Source organism: Planococcus citri, chromosome 4, assembly GCF_950023065.1.
Source record: "Planococcus citri chromosome 4, ihPlaCitr1.1, whole genome shotgun sequence".
NCBI classification, from domain to species: Eukaryota; Metazoa; Arthropoda; class Insecta; order Hemiptera; family Pseudococcidae; genus Planococcus; species Planococcus citri.
In genome coordinates, this window is record NC_088680.1 from 41,095,470 (window position 1) to 41,113,332 (window position 17,863).

The window sequence follows — 17,863 nt, forward strand, 5'->3', positions numbered from 1 at the left end:
TTTTGGGTAGTCTCATTCTCCTACTCGAAGTAAACTTCCACATTATTTTTTTTCGAAATCCAGCATGCTTTATCCGCATAGCTCATTTTATGAATTCAAGATTTTAGTGTTTTATTTCGATTTGTCTATTCGATTATTCTCTGGCGATCTGTTCAAAATTAGTTCCTTACGTTGGCTCATTTCAAGTACAGGTACCTAGGCTACTTTATAATCTTTCGAATGCCATTTCGTTAACGAGACTTCTCACATACTGACACTTGAAAAATACGTAAGAGAAAAAACAACCCGCAACGTGTTAACTCTGTTTCATCGACCGTACAAAGTGTACACGGATTCATACAATAATAGATTACACTTGGCAACTATTATAATAATGGCAACTGTCCTACTTCCCGTTGATCTGTGTCAAATGTGCCAGCTTAATCAAGCCAATTAATGAAAACCGATAACGATATTTATTCAATTTGCGAAGTACCATATGTAGATACATATCATGACATTCACAGTTTCTAGAAAGATAAGTGAGATCTTCGGGAACAACGTGCTAAAATATTTTACATTCGATAAATTTCACACTTTGTAACATTCAGTTTGAGAAAAATCGAAGAAAATTTCAATTTGAAAGATCACCGAGTGTTTTTTGAGCAATAATGAAAATCAGGATATTCTACAGTACTAATAATTTATTCGGTAGTTGAAATTTATAAACAAATGAAACTCCACGTGCGAAGTGAAATAGGTAACGATGATGTTCGGTTGGTTCGGTAGCCTAAATGATGACGAAAAATTCTAAGTAGGTAACGTCAACGTGTATTGGGATCACTTTTACGATGCAATCTTTTAATTATCTGTAATATTGCAAAACAAGCAGAAGTAAATTAATATTTGATACAAATAAACATTGGCTAATGTACTGAGGAAAAAATCTTGATAAATGTCTTATTAAAATAGGTACCTACCTAGCACATGATGTTTTTATACTGGCTATCGTAATATCTCTTCGAATGAACTGCGTGGACAATATTGCACATAGGTTTCACGTTATTCTTCGTGGTATACCAATACGCAACATCATTGGCTGATAATCGTGGTTCCTTAGCGTACAATCTCAGAGATCGTTCAGCCCATTCTTGGGGTCTAGGAGGGTCACGTTGTACTCCCTTTCTTCGCTTATCCATGTAATCGATACAATCGTCGTAGTAAACTTCGGAATATTCGTTCAAATATCTATATTGCAAATGTTTACTCCTAGCCCAGTGCATATATTCACGTTCCTTATGAGGTACTCTTAACTGGAAACGAAAGTAAAGAGCACAACATTAGCGTGATAAAAACGTAAAAAAATCACATGTTTTTATCAAAGATTTAAGTTCGTATTTTATATCGATCGATTTTTGAAACGAAGTAGGATAAAATTATTTTTGAACGCTCGATTGTCTGTCACATTTTAACTTCATTTTACATTGGATACTCAATACCAAGGTCATCGAAAAGGAGGGGAGGGCTAAGGGGGCAGTTTGCTCGGGGCCCGGCAAAAGAAGTGCCTGTGATGAAAGAAAACCCAGTTTTTTTACTTCTCAAAACACAAATTTTCAAAAGCTTTGCTCGTTTCCTTTTCTTTTTCAAAATTTAAATTTCTAAAAAATATCATTCAACTTTCAAAATTTCAAAGTGAAAAAATAAACTTCTCGCATAATAAGTAGGTATAACTTTCATGCCTCTCGAAATGCAAATTTTCAAGAGCTTTCGCCCTCACTTGGGCATGTTCTCTTTTTTTTTCAAAATTAACGCCTTAAAAAAATCTTTTAAATTTTTAAATTTTAAAAGCCAAAAAATGAACTAAGTATTAAGCATAAAAAAGCATCTTTTTTAGTTCTCTCAAAATACAAATTTTCAAAAACTTTCGCCCTAAATTTGCTTGGGCTTGTCCTCTTTTTTTTCAAAAGCAACTTTCTAAAAAAAAACATCGTTTTTAGTACTATCTACTATACGCAACTTTACATGGTACACACCTTTAAAAAAAAAAAAAACTCCTCACTTTCGCCTTTGCTTAGCTCGAGCCAATTTGTTTCTTGTCTCAAGATTGAAAAATTCGGATTTGGGCCTCCAAAAATTCAAAACAGAAAATGAAAATTTTAATAAGTCATATAAATAGTGAATAATGATATAAATCGGCAAAATTTGTATTTTTCCCCATACTAGTAGAAATAAATAAATAAGTAGTAGACAAATTTTCAGTCGAACCCCCTCCCCCCTCCATCTCTCAAAAAATATTTACATAGTTTCGTCCTCAGGAAGGAGGCCAGATTATATTTCTCCCAGATCCATATTGGCTCTCGACGATCCTGCTCAATACCTGCTCATTTAGGTAATATGTGAAGTACATGATACATAGTTGTCTAAATAATGAATTCGAAACGAATTTTTATCGCGAAAAGAGATTTGGAAACAAACTTCATGAGAAATATATTAAAATACGAGTAGGTAATCAAGAGGAAGGAGGGGGGGGGGCGTTGAAAAATACTAAAACGTAGCACCGAATCCGAAAAAGTTTGCATTTGACAATACTGGTGAAAACCGATCACCGTAAGACACTTTCGTCATGATTAGGTATATTCCATTTTATAGCAAATTTGAAATCGTTGGGATTGATTTTGGACTTCGAAACACAACGAATGGAGGAAATTCTGGGTTTGAATGAATTACCACTTTCGATATCTCTAGTCCCTTCCAGAGGGAAATTCTTTAAGATACCCCTGTTAGTATTACATTTAACGAACACATTTGTCGAAACTTACAACGTGGGCGTAAGGATTAGGAACCGGTGGCCCGGCTGTGACATTTGATGCAAGCCAATCTTCAACTTGTCCGCTAGCTGGAGCCGCCGTATCGGCAGCACTGGCACTTTCAACTGCAGCTGCCGGACTGCTGTCATCATCCAACATCCAACCTGAATCTTCATCGGCCATTTCTGAACGAATAAACAAGGCAAAAAATCAGTATGATAGGTCACATTATCACAACCACTTGTAAAAATGAACAAACGTGCAACTCACTTGTTGATTAACTAAGAACTTGTTATCACTCGTGATGGTTTGCGATTAACGTGTCACTAACACTACGACGAGACCGATCAGAAAGTGCGACGATACGAGTATCGAATTCCACAAAGCACGAACGACGATCGAGTCGTAGATTTTTATTAAAAAAATTCAAAACCATTTGCCAAATAATCGTGTTTGGTAGTTACAGTTACGTACGATCAATTTCGAGACATCGAATACTAAACGTCCCCTTGATTGGCTCAGACGATAGCTTAGCCAATTCGGTAATAGGTAACCTTACGTCTCTCGCTGTCGAGTAGACGACCATCGGCGTAAACGAAAACGTCGCCGATCCCCCCTCCCTCATCTCCTCGTATGCGAATTGTTTTTTTAAATTTGCCGCCGTCAAACTTTGAACTTGTGAAATTTTTACGTCAAATGTTGGCATTCGATAGAGAGACCTTTGTAACGAGTTTTATTTTTTTTCACTCGTGGTTTTAATTTTTTGATTGATGTTCGGACTCGAGCACAACTATAAAAATCGTTTTAAAAAAAGCGAAATAAATAATCTCAAGTTCACATCGAAGGAAAAAAATTGTAATCGAGTTGGTAAAAATTTCATTCAAAAAAATCACGTTAAGAATCGCGTCATTCGTGAATGTTTGGCAGATCAACGACCTCATTATGTACCACCGAAGCGTAAATTTTGTGCGAATTTCAAGGCTGCACCGCCTCCTGCACCCCTTCGTGAGATACCCTCCTCGAAAGTAATCATCTTCTGTTCAGGAAGGCGGAAAACAGTAGCCGATTGTCGCCAAAACGCTTTGAAAAAATTAAGCAGATCATTTCACTCGCCAAATTGAGATACACATTTTTTCGGCCTCAATGAAAGAAGAGAAAAATATTCGTTCGAAGTTTATAAATAGTGTAGCGGGTTTTGTTATTATTTAAACGAACGTGTTAATATCTTAACGACGTGTATGATGCAGGCGTTAAAATAGACACTCGCAACGTAGGAAGGTAGGTTAGGTACATGTGTTGCTACTGGAGGTAAATATATTGACAAGATGAGACGAGTGAGGCGTTTCAACCGATTTGGTTTTTCTGACTTATATATTATCAGAATAATGAAAATCATCCGAAGCAATTTGATAAAAATTACTTACTTGAGAAATTGGAAATTACCCATCTAGTAATATTGAGTGGAAAAAATGATTAAATGAGTAAAAATTAAGAAAAAATTAATTTACTTACTTATACAATGCGACGTCTGAGTGACGTTAAAAATCTCGTCTTACTAACCTGCATTTCCGAAGGCTAGTGAGTACGAGTACGTATATCCATTGAAATTGCTTTTAAAAAGCAAAATAACCGTCAACCAAAAAAAAACCACAAAAAAAACAAAAAAAACTGTCAACAAAAATCTGCCAAAAAATTCATGATATCGAAACTTTGCCAAGCAATGATCACTCAGCAGCTGTGATCAGGAATTTATATGAAATCAAACTAATTTGGTACTTATCAAAATAAAATATCTTTCAGTTTAAGAACTGAATTGAAAAACTGAATCGATGAATTCTGCCGGCGTTTCCCCCGGTTTTTCAATTCAGTTCTTAAACTTATGGACATTTCATTTCGGTAAGTATCAAATTAATTTTAAATTTCATATAAATTCCTGATCACAACTGCTGAGTAATCATTGCTTGACGATGTTTCAATAATATAAATTTTTTCATTGAAATTACGTAGCAGATTTTTGTTGACAATTCTTTTTGGTTTTCTTTTGTGAAAATTTTTTTTTTGGTTTGGCGGTACCTTAACTTTGCTTTTTAAAAGTATTTGTGATGGATATCAGAGGTTTTTTGGGTTTTTGCTGCTAGCAGCTAAAAACTCTATTGCAATTGATTTTACTCAGTCATAAGTTTCAGTGAGCAGTATTTTGGAGGGAGCAATCTGTGATTAGTGTTTAACATTGCCAGATGAGAGATTCTTATTTTTTATAATTTGGAATTAGTTTAATTAATTATGTTTTTATTGTGCAATATTTATTTTACCTATTTATGGAAAGCTAGCTCAAGCTGAAAGCTAAAATGAAAGCTGAAAGCCGAGGAAGTTCAGGGATTTTCAAAGTTAATAGCTAGCCAAAAAAAGGTTTATTTATTCAGCTCTCTTTCAGCTTTTTTTCAAATTCATTACTCTGTGAATTTCTGGCTTTTGGCTGTCTGTAATCAAATTCACGAAAAAAAAAAAAAAAAAAACTAAAAAGCAAAAAAACCCTTTTTCAATCAGCGAATAGCTGTTTTTTTTTTAAAAACAGTTTTTGTATGTGTGGTGTGAGTTGGTAATATCATTTCGAAACGTACCTTAACGTCAGTTTTCACTAAAAATCATTTTTGACCGCCTTTTTCCCAATTTGAAAACTTCTTTCCCCCTAAAACACCCTCAAAATGAAAATGTTTCGTTGTACCGTAGAAAAAAGTCATTTACATCATATTCGCTATCATTGTGCAAAATTTAAAGCAAATCGGTTCATTTGGAGAAGCTGTAGCCGTAAAATGAGAAATCGCCTGAACCTGAAAATTTTAGTATTAGGTAAGCCTCTTTTTCCGTTCTCAAATATTGAAGAGAAGTGCTAAAAATTCCAATTTTTCTCCATTCAAATCCTGCGATTTGGCCAATTTTCATCTGAAAAGGATTATCTAATAGGTAACCTAGATTCTCCCTTACTTGATAAAAAAGTGAAACTTAAGTGTAAAATAATACGAGGTCGAAACCAAAAAAAAAAGAAGGTTTAGGCTAGCAATATTTATGCTACAAATTTCATCGAACTATTTACATCTTAAATTTTAAATAAAAGGTTGAAAATAGGTCAGGAGCGGGTGGTGGGTAGGACTGCAGCTTACGACGACGCATCTGTAATAAAAAAAATACACGCATCTGAGTACCACCGTAATTCACACGCAAAGATACCCCTTTCACCACATTTTATTTATTCAAAAGCAATCTATCTCGAGATCTGGATTACCCGCGATCCCACTGCTGTTTAGGCTGGGTAATTTGCCCACCATGACAGCCAGTGTGGTTGTTGCTTAGGGACACTGGACCCCGGCCCCCTGGACCAGCTACAGAGCTCCCTCGCCAGATATACGTTTATATCATCAGGCTGTGTGCCGCATCGTCGCCTGGACCCCAGGCCCTGCATAGCGGACACACCACAACAACCCACGAGATATCTGAAGCGCAAAAGATCAAGCAAACACAATATTACGTTAAATAAAACGCAAGTACACGAGGTACTCCGTGAGCCAACTTAAACACCAAGTCAAACTCACCTAATAAAGTCTTCAGAGGGGGCAGCTACCACGAATCGTCGAGAGAACAGCGCACTGGTTAAGCAGACCACTTTCACAACAGGTACTGAGAAAGTTAGAATGCAAAACCAGTCGCATTCTTAGCCAGCAGCCTCCCCTGTCCTCGCGGAGATGGACCACAGATGCTGCTAGCTTGTGATTGGGTAGCCAGCCACCCTGTACACACGACGAAGGGGAGAGAGGGTCCATGTCTCGACGACGTCACCATCTCTCTCACTCCAACTCGTGTAACGAAAAGAATACCCAAGCACACATGCAAAAAAAAATCACCAAAAAAAGACATCGTTGAAATATTTTACCTTTACATAAGCTTCCCTTAAAAAATAAGAAAAATCAAAAAAAGTGAAAATTTTCACGTGTTTACATTTCAATTTTTGGTTTTGGATTAAGTCTGGTTTCATTTGATATAGAAAAGCGCTGTTTTATCACGTTTCTTGTTGATCAATACAATCATGGCTAGGGTCGCTTTAGTGCACGCCTACATAAGCGACAACGTTCAACGTTCAACGCTCAACTCTCAACCAATTCAAAATATTTTGTTTCGGTTGGACGTTGTGCGTTTAGGTTGACGATTCCAGCCAATAACCGAGCATCTTCTTCCGGTTGAGCGTTGAACGTTGAACGTTGTCTCTTATGTAGGAATGCACTTAGCCAACTGCTTGTAGTAGAATTCATTATTCAAAGACTCGCCAGGTTCCTTGTAGGCATTTTCTGCCATTTCGCTGACATAGGTATCGTTAAGATTATACTCGATATCGCGTGGGTGAAATAACTTCCAGATGCGACACCGCAGTCCTTTCTATAACGCGTGCCATCGGGAAGGCGGATCGGGGTATTGATAAAGAAATCAATGATCTTATCCCACTGACGTAAAACACCGTTGACATCGGCGATCCCACGACCTTGATAGTGAAGAAAATCGATATTCTGCGTTGTATTCAAGAAAACTGAAGTATCTATGCAGCCAAAAAAGTAGGGTGAATTTTTTTCCTTTCCTTCTTTTCAAGTTTGCTTATCTCTTACTGTTTTAAAAATTCTCAATGTTTGAGAAGCACTCTTTTTTGTTGCTGAAAATTCAATGTTCATAAAAAAAGATTCATTGCACATTTAAGCTATCTTCAAAATCGAAGGAGCTGCACTGATTTTGAATAAAATAGAAATAATGTGTTTTTTCAGTCATTTTTTCAAAAAATCAGTTCAGCTTCTTCAATATTGAAAATATCTGGATTGTGTTGATCATTTTTCTTGCAATTTTCTGCAAAAAAAATTCCTTCTCAAATTTTAATTTACTTATCTTTAAAACCGAAGAATATGGACAAACTTGAAAAAAAAAAGTTGAAAAATGATCCTCTTTTTGAAAAATTTCTCAATACAGTCCACCCTATTGAACGTAGGCAAAAAGTAGTGGCCTTTTTTGCTGGAAATTGGATTTCTCTCGAGATAGTACCTAATTATTCCTTTTTCAGTTATCTCCAAATTTGAGTATGTGGAAAAGATCTGAAAAATAGCGATTTTTGGTCGTTCTTCAGGATTGTTCATCCACTTATTCTTATATTCCAAACTACGGTCATTTTCGGGGGAGGGGGGGTAATTATAAATACTGGCAATAATAAGTATTGAAAAAAAATACGAATTTCATATGATTTCATTTTTTTTTCAGCGTTGGGTGCCTCTATAATGTATTACTGTAACATTGTTTGGAGGATCGAAGGAGGCTCTCTCTCGAAACGAAGGTTATTTTTAAAGAATTTTAATGCATAAATATGAAGAACATTTTTTTTTTAAATTTACTTACTAGCTTCGATTTATGCCATTTTTCTTGTTTCCTTGCAATTTTGGTGTAGGAGCTCAGTACAATGAGATCATCATAGGTTGTAAAGCCGGGGAGGGGGAGGGGGCTTTACCTTGAAGAAATCGTCTTTCTTTTTAACAGAAATTCTCGCTTTTTAACAAAATTGCTTCTGAACTTATCTACTTTTTTCCAAAAATTGCCAAACGGTATCACTTTTCAATTTTAATGAACTGATCTCAACATTTTTCAAGTTTGATCAATGGTTTCTTAAAATGACCAAATTGAACTGAGCAAAGAGAGGGAAAAAGGGCTAATCTAAAAGTAGAATAGCATCAACTTTGAGGTAAAAAGTCAATTTTTCCACCCTCGACAAATTTTAAAAATATTGAAAAAATATTTTTCAAGCACAGCATGGATAATTTGTATGCTGGCTGCTCTTCTAATGCTCGAACAGCATACATTTCTTTGGGAATAAAATTACAGTTGCTATTCCCATAATGATTACTTAACTGTTTTCTTTAGAGAGACGGGAACTTTGTAAATTGTTCTGATTTTTTAAATTAATTCTGTAATAATTCATATGGAGAAATATTTTCACTTACAGTCTGAAACACATACTTAATCGGGTAAACTTTTGGCTTTTCTGCATTTTTGTAATTACTTTTTCAAGCTTTTCCGATTACCTACTCAAGTTATTTATTTATTTATTTATTTATTTTTTTGAAAAAAAAATAAGTTTGTGTTCTGAAAACATTATTTTTAAAAAAATGCTAACGCAAAATAACAACTTTAGGGGATAGACAAAGTTAAGAAAAAACAATTTCGCAGAATAAGGTAGGCCTAGGTAAAGTGTGCTTCTGTCTTTGAGTGGGGGGGGGGCAGTGAAAATTTTCTACTTGTGTAAATTTACCATTGAAATTGCAACAGATGATGCCATTCAACGTAGTATTTTCACTCTGAATGGGAATTATAAAAGTGATCAATAAATTAATATCAGAACAAATTGCTTTGAATTGTAATTAGATCCTGTTTAGGCTGATTATTCTTTACTGTAGTGTAGCTGAAGAATTATTATTGAAAGATCATTCAACATTACCTCAATTGTTGGTCATATATTTGTTATTTAACATTTATCAATATTCCCCGAGTAATTTTAATTGAAAATTCTCTTTATATCACGCGTAAGTTTTCCTTACGAGTAAAAATCTTAACCCCGAGCCACCTTAAACCATCTCTCAAGTACGCTGATATCAGCCTCGACACCTTATTCACATCCCCTGGCCCCTGGCGCCTTGAAATACGAATAAATTCGGGTTCGCGCGCGAATGAAACTCAGAACGATGCATCTCGATCGTTCGAAACGCGTAAAACGCTCGCCGATGAAGTATGTGGGTCGTAAGTCGGCATCTAGAATTGCGATGGGCAAGCTAGATGGTCTGAAATAGAATTTCGAACGAAGTGGGGATGGACTTATATTAAAAACGGTGTAAGATAATAGTGTAAGACTTTTTCGTTTTTTTCGATGGCAGCTCGACGTCATAATATTGTAGATTACGTATGCTGATATTTTTCGAAAATTTATACAATATCGTGACAGTGGTGAAATAAATATTTTTATTTAATTTGATTCGGTTTTGGAAAGTTTGCTCTTGTGACGGTGGTTCTTCGATTGATCGAGCTATACAAAGAGAAATATCAAAGCAGGTATGTAACAGTTACCTCATTATGTTCGTAAACTATTTTCATATGAGATCACCTTGATCGTGTGTTGTAGCTGTTTTGCACACGCGATTAAAATGATTACGAATTTGATCGAAGTTGCTAATATTTTAATGACCTTTGAGATTGACGATTTGTTACTGAAATTTTCGAAACATCCTCGTATATAGTATATGTTATTGATCTGGCTTCGTACCAAAAATTCATATTATCGTACCTTTTTACATTGTACCGAGACCTTCGAGTGACTTTTCGACACTAGTTACACCATAATCTTAATATCGTAGGGTCGATTGTATGAGTAATAAACGAGACATTTTTCATATTAGTTGAAATAAGTACGTAGTGCTGGAAGATAGAGAACACTATTCGAAAAAAATGCGTCGATATTTTAAGTTCGAGCTTTGGCAACACTGTCGATGATTGGTGTAACGTCAACGTGATGTCATTCGGTGTCACAAAATTCCGTCAAATTTCACATTGTGCCAGCAACGCTGACGTACGCAATAGCTGCGATTGCCGCATATAACACTCTGCGAATAATATATTTACTCGTACACCCTTCTCATTCTATTAATTTACATAGAATTATAAAAAATAAAAACGCATCTTGTTTATAAAATGTATATTAACTCGTGGTTGTTTACATTTTGGCAGCTATGTCGGAAAAACGTACCTTACTGAGTCGTCCTCGTACCAGAGTCTACGACTGTAATTATAATATCGGTGAAAAATACTACAAGCCGATGGTCGATCAACTAGATCGAAAATACTCCGGTACCAGTTCCTTGCCATCATTTACAACTCCGCCATTCACCAGTCGAATTCGCGACGATGATGATTTCCCATCTATATCTACCCGAAGACCATCGCCCTTCTCTTCGGCGACCAGTGATTTCGAATCATCGCTGTCCGAACGTCGCAGTAGATTAAATGGCGAAACGCGTTCCTTAGAAGATGATCTAGAAGATGAGATCGTATCGTCGATGAAAAAGCTAAAAGTATTGAGGGCAGCGAAAGCTGCTTCGGTTGAAGAAGAACTCAATCCGCCAACTAGCATTTTAAACGGTTTTCCCAAACACAAAAGGTTGGTTATTACTAAAAAGCATGTTCGATTTGCAGAATAAATACATTATTACCGAACGTACTCGTATCTATATATACTTATGTGGTTTTGGCTTGTGTATTCACACCGCGAGATACTTAGTAGGTATATTTTTTTCTGCATGGAAGTCGACTCTCTCTTCTTCTCTTAAAAACGTTCTTCTTCTGCTATGATTGTGTTTCCTAACAAGACGCGTACTGTATTCATCTCACTGTTAGTTTTTTTTATTGTTAGATTGATTTTGTAAGCACATCTCTCATGGCGGCGCATGATTCATACCGCTATCTAAAAAGTTCATCGAAAAAATCCATCATTAGTTTAAGCTAAAATGTTGTAGTCTTACATAGAGTTAGATTCTTAGCTCGAATGATTCTTTATAGTGAGTAAGTTCTTACTTACTATACCTTCGAAAATACTGAATGTGCATGTAAAGTGGACGGAATGATCCTTTTTACTCTAGAATGCGAAGTTTTCGATCGCATGATCAGAATTTGAGATCAATTACCTACCATTTGTTTTTTATCGATGCACCAATATTGAAATTCATCAAAATTATACATTTCCATCGTTCACGTTGAATAAATTGCAGCCTCATAAAATATTAATACCTACCTATTGAAAAATACCAATTTAATTTTGAATTCGAGTATTTGTCCTTGTTCGTTAATCAGAGTAGAGGGTAGGGTGAGCAGTGAGCCTCAGATTTTCACAATGACACGAGTATCGAATTCTTCAAACCACAAAAGCCGATTGAGTCGTAGATTTTGTTTGAAAAATTCGAAATCATTTTTGCCAAATGATAATGAGTTGTAAATGCACCCTTGATGGCTCAGACAAAAGCTTACAAGGGAACCTTTGTCACCTCCGATGTTGCTGAAATTTGGCTCACTGGAAGTGCATGTTACTAACACCTCAGAACCAAATTTTCAGCTGTCGAAGTTGATTTTTCGAATTTTGGCGGATTTTTGAAAATTGCTGAATTGGCCTATTTTCTGGCAAGGTTTTTAAAAAAATGGTAATCCACGAGATAATAATCTGAATTTTGGTTTAAATACAAAAGTCGACCTCCCGAATCGTTTTCGGGCATTTTCGAAATAATCTGGAACCTCCAGCAAAAGTTGGTTTTTCTCCAGCGTACTGGAATTGCTCCAGAAGGCGCTGTAATCAACTTCAACAGCTGAAATTTTAAGGCTAGCATAAATTCGATATTCTCAATCGATTAGGGTGGTCAAATTGCGAATCCGAGGTGACGAATTCGCATGCGTATTTTTTCACGAATTGGATATTCCATATTGAAAAAAAATTCCAGTACCGTGTATTTCTGGAAGAAACTGTCCGAAACTTCGCCTGTACCCTGAAGTCGACCCCTTGAATCGATTGCGACCATTTCCGAGTTAATCTGGAGCCTCCAGCAGAAATTGGATTTTCTCCAGCGTACTGGAATCGCTCCAGAAGGTGCTGTAATCAACTTCAGTAGCTGAAATTTTAATCCTACCATAAGCTCGATATTCTCAATCGATTAGGTGGTCAATCCGCGAATCCGAGGTGACGAGTTCACAGTGTATTTTTTTACCAGTTGAATATTTCATATTTTTTAAAAAAAATCCAGTATTCTGGAGAACACTGCCCAAAACTTCGCCTGTATCCTAAATTCGACCCTCCGAATCGATTGTGACCATTTCCGAGTCGATCTGTAGCCTCCAGCAAAAGTTAGTTTTTTTCCAGCGCATTTGGAATCGCCCCAGAAAGCGCGCTGTAATCAACTTCGGCAGCTGAAAATTTAGTTCTGAGGTGTGAGTGTCATGAACCTCCAGTGAGCCAAATTTCAGCCAAATCGAGAATGATGAGTTGGCAATTCCCTCTTCTTAGCCAATCCAGTAACCTTACTGTGTGTACGAGTTAACGTAGAATTTAATCAAGTTTTGAAAACAGTTTGAAGAAAAATATAGCCATCAATTCCAGCAAAAAGTGGTATGATCTTGTCAGATCAGATTCGGACATTCCTGGGATCTAATGTTACCTGACCAATGATTAAAGAGTTGATTAGGATTACGTAGATGTTCGGATCTCATCAAATCCGACAAAGGAAACTTGATTGCAATCTGGTCAGATGTGTTCGATGAGAACAATATTAATTCGAATCGGAAAATTTTGTTAATTTAAATCTCACCTATAACGTGGTATCATCAATTTTCATTCGAAGTAACCGTTGAGCATAAAAGCTCAAAAAAGCATTCTCATAGTAATAAAAATGATTTTTTTTTGATTTTCTGCCGAAATTTCAGCTTCGATTTCTCTCCCTGACTTCACGAACGCTACACGAAAAAGCGCTCTTGAGGTTGGGTTTGTTGTTTTTTCAAGTGCGCTATTTCAGAATTATTTTCACATTATGACTCTAAAAAAAAAAAAAAAAATGATTTTGGAAACCTGGTCGAAACCACAAAAACTCAACGAATTTGTATTGAAGGACTTCTCCCAATACTAAATATGTGATTTTTTTTAATCAGTGGCTCCCTGCGGCTGCACAACGGTGTACATTTAAGGTCATTTTTTTGTGGAAAGACTGCTCTGTTGATCAGAGTATGGATAAGAAACGTAAAAAGTCTCCAAAGTTTGTTGCATGACACTATTTAAAGGCGAACTTCGCAAAAACGGTGGAAAAATTGAAGATTACTTCTTAGATTTCGGTTGTTGCAATGGAAATTATGCAATTTTCGTAATTTTCTTCCTCAGTACAGTTTTGTCCTCCAAACCGAATTCAACGGAGAAAAACAAATTTGTCAACGATATTGAGGAGTCATGTGTATGCGATCCGAAGTGGTTCAGGTTCATATAGGTATTCATCATCATCACCTGGACGCATTTCAGTCTTGAGATTTTTTATTCAATCCGCCTCCCCACCCCTCTCATCCTAAGCCGCATTCACATGCGACCCATTTAAATGGCGTAAAATTTTGCGTTGAACTCAGAAATTGCCATAATTTTTCATTTTTACTCATTCTCCCACTCTCTAGATTGAGATTTGTCTTCCAAACTGAATCCAACTAACAAGGGAACCTAACCTCTTGAGGTATCCGTCTTTGATTTGAACGGAACAGTGATTTTGCAAAGTGCATGGTCTAGAACTCTCATTGCTAAATTTTTAGCTACCCAATTATTTTTTTTTAATTTTAAAATTTTTTTTGAGAATTCAAAATTTATTTGGACGATTTTTGATTTAAAGAAAACTATATAAGTAGGTATGTATCTATTCAGTAAAAATTATGAAAATTAGTCCAAAACTGATATCACGCCTCCCTCCCCCCACATCCGAATTTCATCGTTTTAAGCTTTCTGGAGTCTACAGCGCAGTTGTCAATTTCTGCAGAAGGCGTAGAAATTTATATGTGCAGCTAAAAATTGAGTCGTGGCTTATACTCAACTTGTTCAATGATTTTATCCACATTCGAGCTGAATTCCAGGCGAAAACTTCGAATGCATTTTTTTGATCAGTATACCTATTTTCAATGATGATTTATGAATCGGGAACGCCGATGAAAAAATGCCATCGAAGTGTTCGCTAGAAATCGGCTGAAACGTAAACAAACTATTAAGAGATTGAGAGCGAGTCACATCTCTATTTTTAGCTGCCCAAATTTATTTTCAAACGTTCTGGGAAATTTCAAAAATTCTTGAGAAATTAAAAATCGCTCTGGGGGTTTTAGATTGACCGATAGTTGTGAAATTCGGTTTGGGTAAGTTGATATTAGTTTCAAGGTCAATTTCCATAATTTTTACTGAATATGTAATTATATATTTCTGTTTGGGGGGGGGGATACGCACTTGAATTGCCAAAAGTGGTCAATTTTGAATTTTCAAAGAACTCATCAAAAATCGAAAAATCGATTTGGAGAGCTTGAATTTTGGTATAGAATCTTCAGACTATGCTGTTTCTCAAAATCACGGTCTCATTCAAATCGGAGATGGACACTTCGAGACGTTCCCTTGTAAGAAGATAAACAAAATATGCCTACGAACTCAAAAACAGCTCTCACTGCTCATCTCGAACCTCAATCTCTCGATTCGTATTACGAACCAGTACACGTAACTTTTGCATTCTATCCCAATTGGAAAAAAATCGACGATACTCCAGTCGAATATTTAGGTATGAATGCAACTCGATCGGCATAACAAACTCGATCTTTCTTGCAGATTAAATTTGACCGAAAAGATCCTAGACAGCGTTGGTGTGAATGGTAAACTACAAGACTCGTTAGAAGAGGAAATCCTCAAAAAACGCACCATCAAGGTACCGTCTCTATTCGACGACGATAAATTCACCAAATGGACAGCGATGCGAGAGCCATCCATCAACGACACGGTTGAAAGTTCAGCTGCTGCCAGAGCCAGACAATCTAGAGCGCGACTAGCTGATATCGAAAGCGAAATCGATGCCGTTACGCAGAAAGGATTAGCTCGTGAAAAACGCCTGAATAATCTAAAAGCTTTGATCGCCGGCGAAGATCCTTTTCTCGATACGAGCGATTCGTTCAAATCGACTAAAAAAGTCAGCAAGACTACAAAAAAGGTTTCTTTTTAATTGAAATTTTTCTTAGTTTTTTTTTCTCTTTTTCTTTCTTTATTTACTTCATTTCGCTCGCCGCGAACTGCGAAGGTATCGTTATTTCGTTTTGCACCATTTCGTATCTGAAGCATTTGACTTCTGCGTTTTCATTCATCACATGTACCATGTAATGTACCGTATGTGCCGTAAAAAAGAGAAACCTATTCGTTATTCGTTCTGATTTTTTTTTTCTATAGAGTTTTTTACCTGTCTGTTCACGAGATTTGGTTTTCATCGCGTTTATTTTCGTACAATAGTGGCATTTCGTTCAAACGTCAAAAAGCATATATTGCTAATTGTATTATATTCTTTCTCTTGTATCTTATAAGTAGTTATATTATTATTTAATTTAATCGATTCGTTGTTAACAAATTCGTTTTCATTTAAATAAATCTTTCCATTGTATTTCGTTGGATGGTTCTCCTATTCTTTATGTTTCTTTGTACTTCAAGACCCACGACTTACATGTACCTGAATGCATCCCAATCGCTTCCAAAAAGTTTAAAATTAAAATGTTGCTACGTACCAGGGAAACCGACCCCATTTTAATATTGTTTAACAGTAGGATCCTTCTTGTAATCATTTAAATTGACTGCAGCCAAAGCTATAGCTTCCCAACATTTGATTAGTCTTGAACCAACCAAAATTCAAGAGGCAATTCTTTACAATTTTCCTCAACATCATTTTACCATTGAATACTTCGTTCCGCCTCCAGATCAATTTTTATGAAACTCAGTTTGCAAATTTTTGAAATGAACGTTTGAAAAATTTTCAAACGTAGTTTCATAAAAATCGATTTGGAGGCGGGACGAACAATTCTATGGAAAAATGACGATTATTGAAATGACAAATTTTAGTGTTAACACAAAGATTGTTTTTCTAACCAGATAATATCACGTTGAAGAGGTCTGTGCCCCCATCGTTCATCATTAAGAATCTCCCCTGGAATGAGAGGCAAGTGAACCATCCTAGATGGTATCTTTGAATACAACCCTACCTTGTCCACACATTGCGTATACTTAGTGGTATCTAAAAAATTGGGTTACCTGTTTAAATAAATGAAACTTGATTTTGTAAATCCACATTCGAATTTTATTCGCCTTTTTTCCTGCATCATTTCTGGTGGAAATTGAAATCATACTCTTCATTTGTTGATTTGCAGCAGCTCTGGTACATCAAACTGCAATGCTCTTCAACTGATTTGGATACAGCCGAAGCTCCAACTAATCAACATTGGAGTGATCTTACACAAACTGAAGTTTAGAAATTTATTTAAAACATATAAAGCGCGGAAAATTAAACTAAAATGAGAAAAACACACCTGGAAAGTTGATGGTTATATTGTTACAATCAATAATGATTCAGTTCTACAGTTTTTCAACTCGAATTCTTTTATGATTCTTTCCCTAACTCACATCGTGGGCCATGATAACATTGTATATGTCCAGATCATCTTCCTTCTATTTCAAACCAGTAGGAAAAAAATAGCACTAAAATAATTGTTTTTTGGATAACATTAATTATGAAATGAAATTGCTTAGTCTACTGAAATTGCTTAAGGTACTTTCTGCAGATTCATTAATGGAGAGGTATGCGCTTTATTCTGATAAATCTCCAACCAAGCTAGTATGTACATATAGAATTGGCTACGTACTGGATCAGCAGATTCATCACCAAAGGTTATTAGGTTCTTAGAGTAGATCTACTGTCTGATAAATTTTCTTTGGTTAATGTTCCATCTATGTCTGCAGATGGAATAAATTAGCACTAGAATAATTTGTTTTAGGATTAAATCAATTATGAAATGAAATTGCTTACTTTCTGCTAATTCACTAAGGGTTCTTAAATGCGAAATTCGAAAATACTTTTAATTCACAAAAAAAGGGATAAACACAAATTAGATAATTATAGACCAATAAGTTTAAGCTCTACCTTATCAAAAATTTTCTCAAAGGTCATTGAACGTAGAGTAAGAGGTTTCTTGGAATTTCAGCAAACCCCGGATGGGGCAGGGTTTAGGAGGGGGTTCTCAACGACTGACCACCTCAATCAGCTGAAAGCCAGTGAATTTCATGTCTCCCTCCACCTCGCCTTCATTGATTTCCAAAAAGCCTTTGACTCCCTTAATCATAACTTCATGCTGAAAGCCTTGAAGAACCAGGGGGTACCAGGGGATTATGTAACCCTGATTCGTAATATGTACACGGGACTAAAGGCTAGCATCACTCA

At 36.0% G+C, this 17,863-nt stretch overlaps 3 protein-coding genes across 6 annotated transcripts in view; 2 read left to right on the plus strand and 1 right to left on the minus strand.

The window, feature by feature from the left end:
* Nucleotides 1-17,863, plus strand: part of kcc (solute carrier family 12 member kcc) — a 650,839-nt gene that overhangs the window by 253,223 nt on the left and 379,753 nt on the right. The gene's annotated exons all lie outside the window — the stretch shown is intronic.
* Nucleotides 666-3,310, minus strand: fln (flightin). The gene is made up of 4 exons (XM_065363374.1): nt 3,057-3,310; nt 2,799-2,971; nt 960-1,292; nt 666-848 (listed from the first exon to the last, which is right to left on the minus strand). Exons 2-3 carry the CDS (start codon nt 2,967-2,969, stop codon nt 960-962), a joined length of 504 nt encoding a protein of 167 aa, XP_065219446.1. The 5' UTR covers nt 2,970-2,971; nt 3,057-3,310; the 3' UTR covers nt 666-848.
* On the plus strand, nt 9,547-16,039 carry LOC135844960 (uncharacterized). The gene is made up of 3 exons (XM_065363371.1): nt 9,547-9,911; nt 10,584-11,013; nt 15,223-16,039. The coding sequence occupies exons 2-3, from the start codon at nt 10,586-10,588 to the stop codon at nt 15,608-15,610; spliced, it is 816 nt and encodes a 271-aa protein (XP_065219443.1). The 5' UTR covers nt 9,547-9,911; nt 10,584-10,585; the 3' UTR covers nt 15,611-16,039.

Coding starts and splice junctions, on each gene's coding strand:
- fln (XM_065363374.1), bottom strand. CDS start 2,969: ATGGCCGATGAAGATTCAGGTTGGATGTTGGATGATGACAGCAGTCCG. Junction 1,293..2,798: donor CTAATCCTTACGCCCACGTT/GTAAGTTTCGAC, acceptor TTTCGTTTCCAG/TTAAGAGTACCTCATAAGGA.
- LOC135844960 (XM_065363371.1), top strand. CDS start 10,586: ATGTCGGAAAAACGTACCTTACTGAGTCGTCCTCGTACCAGAGTCTAC. Junction 11,014..15,222: donor GGTTTTCCCAAACACAAAAG/GTTGGTTATTAC, acceptor TCTTTCTTGCAG/ATTAAATTTGACCGAAAAGA.